The sequence below is a fragment of the Numenius arquata genome, chromosome 19, assembly GCF_964106895.1.
Source record: "Numenius arquata chromosome 19, bNumArq3.hap1.1, whole genome shotgun sequence".
Lineage (NCBI taxonomy): Eukaryota > Metazoa > Chordata > Aves > Charadriiformes > Scolopacidae > Numenius > Numenius arquata.
Window position 1 is genome coordinate 10,571,131 of NC_133594.1, and position 13,930 is coordinate 10,585,060.

General features: G+C 45.8%; 1 protein-coding gene across 1 annotated transcript; it reads right to left on the minus strand.

Annotated features, from left to right (window-relative positions):
- Positions 1–9,916: 9,916 nt before the first annotated feature.
- On the minus strand, positions 9,917–11,200 carry ZBTB6 (zinc finger and BTB domain containing 6). Its single transcript, XM_074161214.1, has one exon. It carries the CDS (start codon positions 11,198–11,200, stop codon positions 9,917–9,919), a length of 1,284 nt encoding a protein of 427 aa, XP_074017315.1.
- Between the last annotated feature and the right edge of the window lie 2,730 nt (positions 11,201–13,930).

Sequence of the window (13,930 nt, forward strand, 5' to 3'; positions counted from 1 at the left end):
CAGGCCTAAGAAGTTCATCGAAACTGTTTACGTTCAAGTTTTCGTCAATTAAATCCACAGGTTCCCCTCGGCGCGGAGCCGCCCCACCCTCCGCTGCAATGTGCCACCGTGGTGACTTTCTGCGCAACCCAGGGACCAGTTAGTTCACTTCAAGGCTAGAACAAGCTTCTCCTAGCAGGTTGGTAGAAATGCATATACACAAATGTTTTAATTACATGTTTAACGTCCTATTTTTTTTTTTTCTCTGATGATGGGAAAAAATGGCAACTGTTTTGAGGAAGCTGAGATCTCCCCTCCGCATTGAATTCGGTAACTCTTTACTGCAATTCCATTGTTGGCTGTGCTACAGTTTAATTAATGCTGAAGTATCGGACCATTGAAATAATTACTAGAACACCAAACAGACTATCGGTGATGTATTTTATGTTAACTATGACCATCTGTTTAGAAATTCTATTCAGTACTATGAATATTCAGTGCCCTTTAAGTAACAGGATACTTGTACAAGATGTCCTTATCTCAGTGAGCTTTTCGATATTATGCAGCGATTTTTCCCCCAAGTGAATTCCCGTAGTAAGTGTAAAACCCAACAAAGTGAAATTGAACCTGTCCCTTCCAAACCAAACTGCTGAGATAACACTTTCAACATAAGCCAGAATATTCACATGCATTGGACAAAACGGGTTCTCATCGAAGTTCTAGGAAAACACAGTCAAAGCTCTTGCAGGGATGAAAAAAAATTGCAGTCCTCTAAACTGCTACTGCTACATACATCTTTTAACCAAGGAAATTCAAAAGCAAAACAGAAAGAACAGAAAAAACAAAAGAAAAAATTCAATAGCAAAACCGAACAATAAGCCAACACGCTTAGAAAGATTTTTAATGCCTCAATAAAGAATCCCACCATTTCCTTAGCACATCTCCTCCAGCTTCCCTACCAAAACAGCAGGACAAGAAATGAGCAGAACTGTAAAGCCTTGCAGTAAATACTTTCCCTCAAGATTTTTGCCAGCATTCCCAAAAACATCAAGGTACTAACACCAACACTGCTGCTGACACTGGTTTTTCACCTGCATGACACAGGTAAGAGCCCAAACAAGACGACTCTGGGAATGTGCTACTGTCACGGCTCACACAGGGAAAAGTTTAAGAAAAGGCTCATACACACAGAGCTCAATTGCTAATACCTTGTTGGTCTCTGACAGTCTCCTAATAAACAGGCTCTATTTCCACACTGCTCATTAATTATCTCAAATGCAGGAATCTGCTCTGAGACAGCACCCACATTCAGTTTCCACAGAGACTTCAGAGACTTGCAAGAATCAGCCACCTCTCTATTTACAAGCTTTTAAAATAAAGTTGTTTGTTTTCTTAACCAGTATAGAAATGAAACACAACAAATTCTTAAAGTGTACAACACCGGGTTTTAAACATCTCTGGGTGTTTATCATAAATGACAGATTCTACTAAGCGTGTGTTGACCTTCAGATTTCTTGACAGGAAAAAAAAAATCTAATTAAATCAGCAAAGAGCTGGGGAAAGTTCCCAACTCCTAAAACTTCAGGCAGCTGTACCCAGAGGAAGTCTCTGCACTGGTAAGCGTGCCAGCCATCCTGCCGTTCCTGTACCCCAGCCTGTTAAGAAAACAATCTCACATCTCCTAATTATCATGTCAACTTCTACAAAAAACACGAGCCAAATGTTTAATAGATTCTTGCTCCTTGTCAGAAACAATGTATTTCGGGGATGTCCTCGTGAAGAGCAAATTGCTCCAGTGCTGTACCCCAAGCAAACAGGAGGAGAACGGAATAAAGAAGGCAAACCAGAAAGCAGCTGGGGTTTGGTTTTAGCAGCAGTGTACTCAGCACAACTACCCCACTCTGACTGTTCATTCCAGCACACGCTCTCTATCTCCACACATACACCTGGCTTCTCTTCCCTGGCAAAGTACCCTGGAAAAAAAAAACCCAAAGAAATGGCCAATAGAGAAACTGGCCAAACATCCAATGTAAGCAGGTTGAAAAGACATGGTAGCTTTAACTTAAAAAGCGTTTACGTAGTATCATTACAATATATTTTATAGTAATATTATTAGAAGCAATACTTCAGATGACAAACAGAAAAAACACAAAAGCCTAAATTCAGAAGTTACGTAATAAATAAAAACTATTACAGTTGAGTAATTTTCTGTTTCATCCAAACACACACATACAGACCTGGGGCAATTTCAGTCCCTCCCCCTGAAGCTATTCCTTACACATTAAAGGCCTGAATATTCATCAGACAATTGCAGCCTAGTCTTCAGCTGCCCCAGCAGACAACTTGGATTTTACTTCATTTTAAAGATGATTTGTATACTTTTACCAATCAGTCATTGGATCAAATCTAGGTATAGTTCTTTGAGCAAGGAACAGAATAATCCAGTGCCTCCTCCCCAGCTACATGCCCCGGCTCCCAGGCAGCATGGCGAGCGTGGGTCTCAGCCTAAGAAAACTTCCTTCTCAAAGCAAAACGGGTTGAACCCAAGGCAGGGAGCGACCCTCTCCAAAGTCAGGGCATTTACCAAAATGTAAGATATGCGAGTTTCATCCCTTCTCAAGGTAAGGGTTGAAGGCTTGAAGCCAGCTCCCCCACAGCCTAGGGAAAAGCAGAGCAGCGGCAGCCACGGCTCCATGGCAGCTCCACGCTGGGTCTGCTCAGCCCAGGCCGACTCCACCAGCTCTCTCGGGGGACACGGGCGAAGGAGAGTCTCGGAGCTTGTACCAGAACACGACACGGAGCAGTTCTCTCAGTGCTGAACAAAAAGAAGTCTTCCCTACAGATGAAGGAAGACCTTGAAAAACTCGTGGGATTATATGGTATTTTCACAAATTAAGGTGGTCCAATTACAATCTCACTGTGGATTTAAGATGAAATCTTAGAATTCGATTGATTTTTAATCACTCAATTAAAGAGTCCTTGATATCGACTGCAGAGATCGTGGTATTTTCTTTTCTTTTTTGAAGTGATCTCCATTATAATTTTCCATTTATGCAGATCAATAATTTTTTTGCACTACAAGGGGGTAGCTTTTTCAAGCTTTCCTTCCTAAGTTACATAGTTCTGAAAGCATTTTTTGACTCGTCAAAAAGCTTAGTGTCCACGTAATCAAATGTAGTATTAAATTTGAACAAAATCGGAATATCAGTATTAAATTATTCTCTGAAAGGGACAGAATCTTTTATTCATTTCAACAGCCATCATCTACAGATCTAAAAAACTAGCTTCATTAAAGGCTTCGAAAAGGGCCATCCCCATAATAGCTTTGCATCATTGAGCTATAACAGCTTGAAATTAAAATAAATCCTCTTTACAGAGCAGACTTGCTTATTTCTACATTCCATAATATCTGTCACATGTAAATCTCTTTATATCACGTGAAAATTCTATATGTAAAGTATTTCAATGCAATTTTTTCACTGAATGTTAACGCTACGGGGAGTATCTGCAGCCCAATTTAAACTGCAGAAAAGTTATCATCAAGAGAAAACGTGGTGACACTAGAATATATCTCTCCATCCAGACTACGTCTCACCAAAACACCTATGGGATGCTTCAATTGCTACCTTCCCAAAAAATTAAAGCTTAGATCCCCTTTCCCTCCCTAAAACACATAGCTGAAGGTGTTTTAGGTGAATTCTCTATGAACAGTGGTACAATCCACTGACACAAATCTAAGGTGATGGGTGCTCAGTGACAGCCGACGTTCACTCAATTCAGAGGTGAATCCCCCCCAAGACAGTGTATCCTCAGCAGTTCCCCCCGCTGGCAGATATCCTCTCACTAGATCTGAAAAGTTTCCTATATACTTATGTAATGCCACCGTGGGGCTTTTTTGTGTTTCGTAGGTGTCACCAAAAGGAGAGTTTGTCCTTGCCACAAGCTTGATGTGGATTCAGCTCCTGTAACAGTACGGACTTTTCAGGACTAACTGAAGGGCAAATAAATGAAAAATTTTCCTTGCCACCAAAAGCAGTTGAACTTACACTGAACAGAGAGAAACTGAATATATTTCTAAGCACATCTATTTTGACACAATCACTTCAAGAACAGAGACACTGAAGAATTCCTTGCTCTTCATTAATATTTTCAGAGAATAGGGACTCTCATGCATGGCTTAGCTCCCCATGCTTTTTTTTTTTTTTTTAAATGAACTCCATGCTTAAACTATACATTTTACAAAAAAGAAATTCCATATTCTAACATTTTTCAAATAATTTTAATGAAATGCTAATTCCATTCTGAGACATCAGCAAGAAAACAGAGGGTTCCACAGGAGTTCAAAAGCCCTTTCAAAGTTTGTACAGAAAAGCTCAATATGGGCACAGATAGAGATTTTTTTCCCCTTCCGTTGGGATTGTCCAGTCAGTGAGGAGAGATCGCTTCTGTTATAGCATTAAGGGCTATACAAAAATCTTACCAAACAAAACGTAATGTACACCTAACAAAACAAATGTGAGTAGCTATTACCCTCTGGATACTGTAAATATTCTATCTATTGTAAATCAACAAAACCGTAAATAAGAGATCAATACTCAAGACTAGGACTTTGAGATATCTCAAACAGCGGCACTAAAATAACTGGAATTTAATATTTTTGAGGGAAATGGCCATGACCTCAAACAAGACAGGAACATGAGTTAATAAGAAACTGTTTCTTGTAGAAAGGTTTGCTTACACTGCAGAAACAAGAAAAAGTGCACTTAAAAGGCATGCAGGTCTCGGGAAAGTGATTAATTACAGAAATTAAGAATTCAGTGTTTCATGGAATAATACTTATACTAGCAACACAAGCTTCAATCTCTAGAATTTCCACAGATGTTTAACATGGGCCAAAGGTCAAAGAACGACATTTTGATTCAGAAGATTTACAACTGTACTTGTAGGTTTTCATTTAAAATGAATCTTTTCTGCTACAGTTACAAATTTAGACACCTGTAATGCAAAGGGCTGTTTCTAATTTTTGTTTCAACATTACGATGTAACTAAAATGAGCGTGAAAGAACAATCACAAGAGTAGCTATAGGAATTAAACCCAAATGAAATCCTAAATTTACACTTAAACAGACCTACATCAGCCATTTTCCTGGTTGTCAGCCTAAACTTTGCCATTATTTTCTCTCGTTAAAGATACACACCATCCCACTTGGAACCCTGACCGTTACTGAATGCTCATCACTCTCCAGTCACACTCCTGCCCCTTCCCAGGCGTTGTGCTGACTTCTACACTTAATTGAAAATCCTCAAGGGTCAGCAGAGCCAAGAACACGCTTTTCCTGCGCAGTCGTTTTGTTTTGTTTTTAAGCCACTTTAAACGTGACCCGATGGGTGCAGTCCCAAGGCCTGTTTTCTACCATGGCTCCTCTCCACCATTACCCTAAAGCACAGCTCCGGAGCAGGAACGCTCGGGATACCGGGGCGAGTCCCCGCCGCGCTGGGGGTCACGGCACACCGGGCCGCCGGGGCGGCCCGAAGAGGCTGCCGCCGAGGTGACCGACGGCTTCACCGCCTCACGTTCACCGCTGCCAGCGCAGGGAGCGCGGCGCGGCCCCGGCGGGGCTCCCGGCAGCCTCGCCCCGCTCCGCCGGGCCGCTGTCAGCCCCGCCGGCCCTGGCTCTCGCCGTCATTTCGGAGCCGCCACCAAATGGCTGCCCCGCGTCCCCCGGCTGGGCCCAGCGGCCTAGCGGCGGCGGGGGCAGCCGGCAGCCCCCTCCCCCGCGCCGCAGCGCCGGCCGGTTGCCGGCGGGGCGGGGGCGCTGAAAGGCCGCGCCGGGCGGGCGAGGCCCGGCCCCGCTCCCCGCCCGGATTCCGCAGCGCCGGGACCCCGCAGGGCGCCGGCAAAGGGAGGGAGGGGTGGAGGGGGGGGGGGGGGGCGGGCGGGGCCCCGCCGGGTCACCGCGTCCCCCCGCCCCCGCCGCCAGCCTCCCCCCGCCCAGCCCGCTCCTACCTGCGAGGCGCGGGCGGCGGGGCCGGGAGCAGGCGGCGGCCCCGGCCTCTCACACGCCATGGGGCGGGCAACGCAGCGCGGCCCGGCGGAGGCAGCGGCGGGGGCCTCGGCGGCGCCTCCTCATCGCGCTGACAGCCGGGAGCGCCGCCCCGCCCCCTCTCGCGAGACCCGCCCGCCGCCGCGCGAGAGCCCAACGGCCGCGCCGCCGCCGCCCCGCACGTGACCACCGCGGGGCATGGCGGGAGCCGGCTGGTGGGACGTGCCCCGCCGCGGCCATAGAGACGGGCGTGGCAGAGCGGCGGCCGCCGCCGCCGGCGCCCCCTGGCGGCGCTCCCGGCTCCGCCGGCGCCTCAGCGCCTCCTCGACGCGCAGCGCCCCCTCTTCACTGCCGGCGTCGATTATTTATTTTCCTTTTCGAATTTTAGTTGCTAACTTTATTATTACTAGCGCTCGGGAGGATGAGGGGATCGGAGGCCGTCTCTGGCGCACGTCGCTGGTCTCGCTGCCGCCCGCTGCGGCCTGGCAGGGCGGCGAGAGGCGAAGCCGTCGCATGGGCCGCGGGCCCGGCCCCGCCGCCTCAGGGCCGTGTCGGGAGGGCCGGGGTTGGTGCTTTCACCGCAGGCCACCCCAGAGAAAAGCCCGGGTGCTGCACCTCGTTTCTCTGGTTGCTCACAAAGATTAAACCGTTCGTTTTACTCGAGGCCGAGGCGGTGTAGAGTTGTGATTTCTGAGGAGAAAGCATTCATCTGAGGAGCAGGCGCTGCTGATAGACCCTTCTGAGCGACAGAAAATACGCATTGCTGAATGACTGCCACTTGAACACCGTATTTGGTTTACATCTTGTTTACTCAGCGTAGCAAGCCAAAATACTAAGGTATGCACAGAATTATTAAACTGTGATTAGAAGAAAGCATATGTATTTCGGAAACAACGTCTTGTTGGCATTTCATTTATTGTGTTACGACAGGATGAGTGGTTACATGTATGGACAGGGGAGAGGAAACACCTTTAATGTGAACATGGCCACGAAATCAGATTTTGTTCACAACGCTTACCAAGACACTCCAGCCACTGAACAGAGCATGCTGTCGGCCCGTCACACAACACAACTCCCTCTCATGTTTACATGCAGTAAAACAGCAAACCAAAATAACACACAGTCCCGCTCCCACAGAAGGTGCACTTCAAAAGATCAGCCTCTGTTTCCCCTTTGACACAGAGGAAATGCCCGTGCATACACCTATAGAAAACAGTCAAAACAATGAACTGAGGAATGATCTTTTGAAGCGTTATCAATGATAGTCATACACCTGCCAAAAATGCATAATAACTGAACAAATTTAAGCACAGTTGAACCAGATCTGTCCCATAAATGTACAATACATTTATTTACTGAACTACAGTAATAGCAGCCCAATGGAAAAAGGATGGGGGGAGAGAAGTAAACTTTTTCCTTATTTTATGACCTCTCCCAAGGCTGAAGGAGTTTATTTTAAGTAACTAAGTCAGTCTGTAGACACAAATGAAAAGCTACATACAAACCTGTACGTACACCCAAGTCAACATCTGTAACATCTGTATATACAGTAAGGGCAAGGACATTAGCATCTTTTGAAAATCAGACCCTTCATTTTTATGCAATTAAGAACTCAAACTAAGAACTAAAATGAAGCAAATAATACTAATCACAAGGTCAAAAGGACTGTAAACAGTGAGAGACTAATGAACGCAAACAGAAGACAATGCTATAAAATGCATTTTTTTTTGCAAAATGTCAGGTAGTCGCACCATACATGACTTGCAAACCTTGTAACGATAGTAATTGTTGTGACAACGACTATAGTTAAAAATCACCAAAATAAAGCAAACGATCCACTTACAATATGAAGTAATAGCAGAGATTGTGAAAGGTTGGGCTTTATGCTTAAAGTACTAGATAAACCAGGTTATTTTATTCACAGTTTCACTAGCTACTGACTTGGGGGCTGTCATTCCTGCCATTATTCACAGGGACACCCCGGCGGGCAGACCTGGCACGCGCACTTTTCCAGTGATCCAATGCAATGGGGTCCTTCACAAGTCAACTGTCTGTGCACAGACAGACATTTTTGTGAAGTTTTGCAGGAATAGGGCACTAGTGCCGCACTCAGCTTCCGAACACACTTCTTGCCCGTTCAGACTACAGGGGTTTTGAGGAAGACAAATACTCCCTACCACAACAAGGCCTAGTATGAACTGGGACCAGCAAATATCGCTGCAATCCAACTAATAAGTAATTTAAGTGTTAGTAATATCAGAGGGAGAACTTAAAAAACCCCTAACGAAACAAGTCTTTAAAAACTCTTCAGCTGAATTTCCAAGAGCAATTAACGCTGGTGCAGCTGACCACGCCTATTACAGGTAACAACAGGAAACTGCATGGTAGATATCACACACACCTAACCCCTCACGTAGCTGATAAATAAAAACCCAAGCAACGGCTGGTGCAGTCACAGACGCAGGGAAGGAAAAGTAAGTGAAACCTGTTAAATGACATAAAAACAATATGTTCTTGTATTTTAAAACCAGCCAGGTTATGGAGCACACGGGCCAGACTTCGGGACTCAGAGCAAGAACTTCACAACAGCACTCCTGAAACTTGAAGAAAAGTGTACCCTCATGATACAGACAAGATTAAGAACTACCACTCTTTGCTAACTGGAGAGAATCTAATGTAAGTACCATTATCTCATAACAACAACTGAATAGACTCTTTATTCATATGGCATTAAGTGGAAGAAACATACACCAGTCAAAGACAGGTACAGGATAAATATTCTGCGTTCCAGGGCTCTCGATGCTTGCGATGAAACTGAAATGACCTTTGACGAAGTACAAACACACCTATCCAAACACACAGTTACTGTTTTACTGTATCACAGAATTAGACCATGAGAAGACCTCTATGTCTAAGCCGTTCCTAATAAGATATAAATGATTGTTTTTCAAAATTAACGTAGACACTGCTACTACGTAACAGCACACAGCTTGATTTTTCACATTAGCGTACGTGTCTAAGATCTGTAAAAAATGAAGGCAAATGTTACAACTCAACAAAGAGGACTAACTTAATCAGAATTAGTCAAATATAGATGCAAAACACTGGTATGGCAGAAAAAAATCAGAAAAAAGTTTATAAAAATTCAGAACTCATTCATAAAACTGAACACAAGTCCTTCTGATGAGACTATCCAGTTAAAAATGAACTGCAAGGCAATACTGTTGAAAATAGTTTGTTTCTTTCTCTTTTACGAACTGTTTGCAAAAGGCAATTTGAAAGCTTCCTGGATTAATTTTTGTTTGTTGTGTGTTCTTTCTTGAATATCACAGACTTGTGTATGAAAACATGCCTCTTTCTGTTGAAAGATCTAGCCATGTTTGGGCAAGTAAGAAGCTGATTTCACCATAAATGATACCTGAACTGGGTGGGAATGACTGACTTGCTGAATAAATCCAGACATCCCCTTCCCTTAGCCATTACAGGTCAGGAACATCATGGCTCAGGCTTCAGCTTATTGCAGTATCAGTAATACTTTGAAAATCAGCAGCGCCTGCCCTTGAAACGAGGGAGTGCAAAACATAATTGGGGGAGGACAGGACACGGGGACGAAAATCAGAATGTGTCCAGGATAACAGAAGAGAAGCATGAAATACTTTCCCATATTTTGCAGTTTACTTTCAACTAGTAAACACCTTTTTTGCACTTACAGCAACAGCAGCCTAAACGCAGCAGGCAGGTTTGCTGCTCGCAAGGCCTGTCTTTGATCACCAGTCACGTATTTGTGCTTCTCTCCATCACGTGGGGATCTGTATCTAGAATTTCATCTAGAATTTCACTAGGCAGGAGCTCATTTAATCATTTTATCATTTAATCTTTTAACAGGAGCTCTGTTAATCATAATCTATTTTAACTTTCGTAATAGCGTTGAGGTTTGGTTTTTCGCTGCTACTCCTTCCATGAACAGAAGTTAAATGCTTTTTAAGAGCAGACTTGTGTTTAAAGTCCATGTCACAACAATGGCACTTGTAGGGCCTGTCACCACTGTGTATATTCAGGTGATCCTGGAGCGTGCTTTTGGCAGTGAAGGTCTTCAAGCACACCACGCACTGGAAGGGGCGGATGCCCATGTGCCCCCGGATGTGTCTGTTGAGATTCTTTTTTTGTGTAAATGTTTTGCCACACTGCAAACACAAGAAGAGTTTATGCATTTTCAGGTGTCTGAGATAGTTCTCGAGATGCAGAAATCCCCTCGGACACTTGGGACACTGGTGCCGCCATGAATTGCCAGAATCGTCCAGGCTCTGGAACCCATTAATCACACTAGAAGTTCCTTCTGGATTGTCACTGACAAAAGCCTGAAAGTGATTTCCGGACATTTCTGTATTTCTGCTTTCAACTGTCGAATTTATCAAGGAGTGCTGGGTTTCTGGAAAATACAAGTTTGTTTTAGAGGATGTGCAAGGCTGAGGAAAATGATCATTTTCTACGTTTGCTACGCTCATAGAATCCATTCTGAAGATACAGATTTCATCGTCCTTATATCCGATTTCAACCGTTGATATCTCTGGGGTTTTTGTGTCCTTTCTTTCCGAGATCAAGCTCTGCACTGCGGGCCGGGAGACGTCCACCTTCTCCTGTTTCACGGGGTATTCCACATTCACGGGGCCGTCTTCGGAGATCTCAATTATCTCACAATCTTTATCTAAAACGTCATCCCCGCCTCTCAGTTCAGCGTCTGAGGAATGACACCTCTCCACTACTTGGTCGCCATTCTCCATGGAAGCGTCGATTTCCAAGTATTTTGACAGAGCCTCCGTACACTTCTCCACGATGTGGACCATCTGGAGGTAACTGGCGGCGGTGAGGTATTTCAGCAGCTCCTTCTTCTTGACTTCCAGCGCGCCGGTGTAGCAGGAGAGCAGCAGCTTCCTGCCCACCTCGGCGCTCTGCAGGATGGTGATCCGCACCTGCCGGGACTGGTTGAGCAGGAACTGGTCCCTCATGAAGGTGGAGCAGGCGGCGAAGATCACCTTGTGCCCCTGGAACTCCGTGTCGTTGATGTAGATGGAGACGTCGCAGAAGAGGTTCTGCTGCCGCAGGAGGTTCATCTTTTGCAGAACGGCATCGCCCTGCTGCTCGAACTGGAAGTGCAGCACCTCCGAGTCCGCCGCCATGGCTCCGGAGCTCCCGCGGGGGAGGCACCGGCACCGCCGGGGAGAGTCACGCCGAGCCCGGGCCACCCCCGCCGGCAGGGCCCAGCCGCGGCCTCGCTCCCCGCTCCAGCGGCCGACGGGCCCTGCCGAGCCGCCCCGCTCCCTCCCTCCGCCCCGCTCACCGGCCGCGGCCCGGCCGGTCCCTGCAGCCGGTGCGTGCTCCGCCGCCGGTACCGCAGCGCCCCGGAAGCACTTCCCCCTCCCCCCGCCCCTTCCGGTAGCGGTGCCGGAAGCGGCTCCGAGACGGCCCCCCCCCTCCTCCCCCCGTGCGCCGTTACCGCGGCGGGAAATGAGAGGCGGCGGGAGACAGAGTTAGCAGCACGTTTATTAGAAGACTTGGCACTGCTACAGCGGCTGCCGCCGGGGGACACCGGGCCGCGCCTCGCCAAACGCACGGTAGAGGTAGCAACGTATCGGCCGCCCCCGTAAGGCATCTCGGAGAGCGGCTGCCCGGGGGCTCCGCCGCGGGGGCGGGCGCCCTCAGCGAGGACACGGCGAGGGAAAGGCGCACCGCCGGGCCCCGGCACCGGGCCGGGCAGCCGGCTTCTCCCCGGCCCCGGAGCGGGGAGGAAGCTGCGCCGACCGCCGCCGACGCGCCTGCTTTGGTAATCGCACGTAGGGTTAGACTTTTGCCCAGTCACTGAAGAGGTAGCTAATGCTCAGTCCGTCGATTATACAATCTCAAAAGGAAAAACGTCCGTTCTGCCTTCTCAACCCTTACCAAGTCAGGAGGGCCGGCGAGTTTCCTCCCTTGGCTCTTAAAAATCAAGATTTAACGTGACTTTAGAATTCCTTTAACAGTTTTCCGTTTGTATCACAAATTGATTCTCCCTCCTCGCCTTTACTCCTCCCGATCTCCAGAACCAGAATCGGCCCCACACAGTTACTTTTGAAATTACGTCAACGAAAGTTCAGCGGCAGCTATCTAAGTTTTGCCAAAAAGCTAGGGGAGAAAAAGAATGACGCTTCAATTTTATCAATTACTAACTTGCAACACATGTCTTCTAAAAGAAAAATAAATTAAGGAAAGACTCATCCCTGATCTATACAGGAGGCGGTGCAGCTGCACCGTATGCTGCAGGAACACATGCTACACAAACTACCACCACTCAGAAAAGTGGTCAACCTAAACCTCTGGTAAACCTAAGAGTTCTAAAATTCTCTTCTTCTATATAAAATAAATAAATAAAATGCCAACATAAAAAAAAAAAAATCCTAATATATCCAAGGAATTATTAAAATATTTTTGTAATAGACCAGTTATTTTTAGGATACGCAGGAAGTTGTACAGCACATTAAGTTGTGAGACTATCCACTTACCAGCAAATAGTATTCTACACATCAACACACAGATCATGATAACTGCCATAATCCTCTGAATACGCAGCATCAGTAGCAACAACCAATGGATCTAGTCTTTCACTAATCGGAACATTGCAATGAAGACAACATTTTACATACATGGACAATTAAGTTCATCTTATTCTATAATCAAGCTGCCTCTGTATATTCCATTTATAATAATTCTCACTCCATTTTAATCTGTCATTCAGAGAAGAAGCATTAGCCAGATTTTTCTTTTCTAATACCTCTTTTATACTCTTCACTTGTCTGTTCCATATAGGGGCAAGTCTTAGATGAACTCTGCCACCAAGTGCGCTTTGCACCGTGCCATCAGCCCTCAGATCTCCAGTGTTTCTGGAGTCATGCAGCCATCTCCTGCATAAATCTTTTGGTCTGACCCTTTTGCCAAAAGCACAGACATTAGTAAGAAGTCACTTTTCATCCAACAGATGTGTCCGTTTTCATTGAGCAAGCAGTCGTCTTCATTTCTGCTTTTTCCTGTTTATTTCTGCCACGGTCTCACCAAGTGACCACAAGCAGCCTCTTAATGAACGGCCAGCAGTCTCAGCTTCTCAGACGTTGACATCACCACAGCACAGGGTGGACTGAAAACCTATATATCTTGACCAAATCTTTTTTTTTTGTTTCTTAGGAAACGCCTTGTCTCTTCATATCGGCTTCAGGTCACCCACAGCTACTTCACCAAACTGTATTCTCATTGCAGTTACGTTACAGCTTCATGATGCCACAAAAAAACCTTCCCAGATAGACAAAGCTTTCAATACTGTCCATCTTGCTGCCACTTTTTCTAACATTTTTACAGTTTTATTCCTTTTTTTTCTGGCAGAAGACCATTTTCTTTATCGTGTCCATATTCACATCTGGTTAGATCATTCACTAGTCCCTTACAGCACGTTGACCTGGCTCTGGAAGCTCTTATTCTCCACATCTGTCTTCTTTTTGACGTTAGCGCTAGAACTTACTCCCATATAGTGAATAATATATTACCAAAATGTTTGAACAATACAGAAGATTCTGCCTGAAGACAGAATGCAAGTGTCAGATACAACTGTCATGGTCAGTTTTAGCTCAAAACGACTCTGGAAGCGGGTAGCTTTGAGAGGAAAAACAGTTTTTCTTCCCATGCAAACCTATTTTCTGCCCCAGGAACCTGAACAATAGCTTTAAGAAGTCCCAAATAGTTACATTTTAGACCTAAGTATATTTGCTACAACTTGAAAGATGTAATGCCCTGACTCCATGTCAATTGCTTACTTCATAGCTGTCCATCTAATAGTTCATGTAACAGTCAAGTACAGTAGTTTTAAGAACTCAATTGCAAAAACC

What these genes read in the sequence shown, in the direction of transcription:
- ZBTB6 (XM_074161214.1), bottom strand. Translation starts at nt 11,200, where the DNA reads ATGGCGGCGGACTCGGAGGTGCTGCACTTCCAGTTCGAGCAGCAGGGC.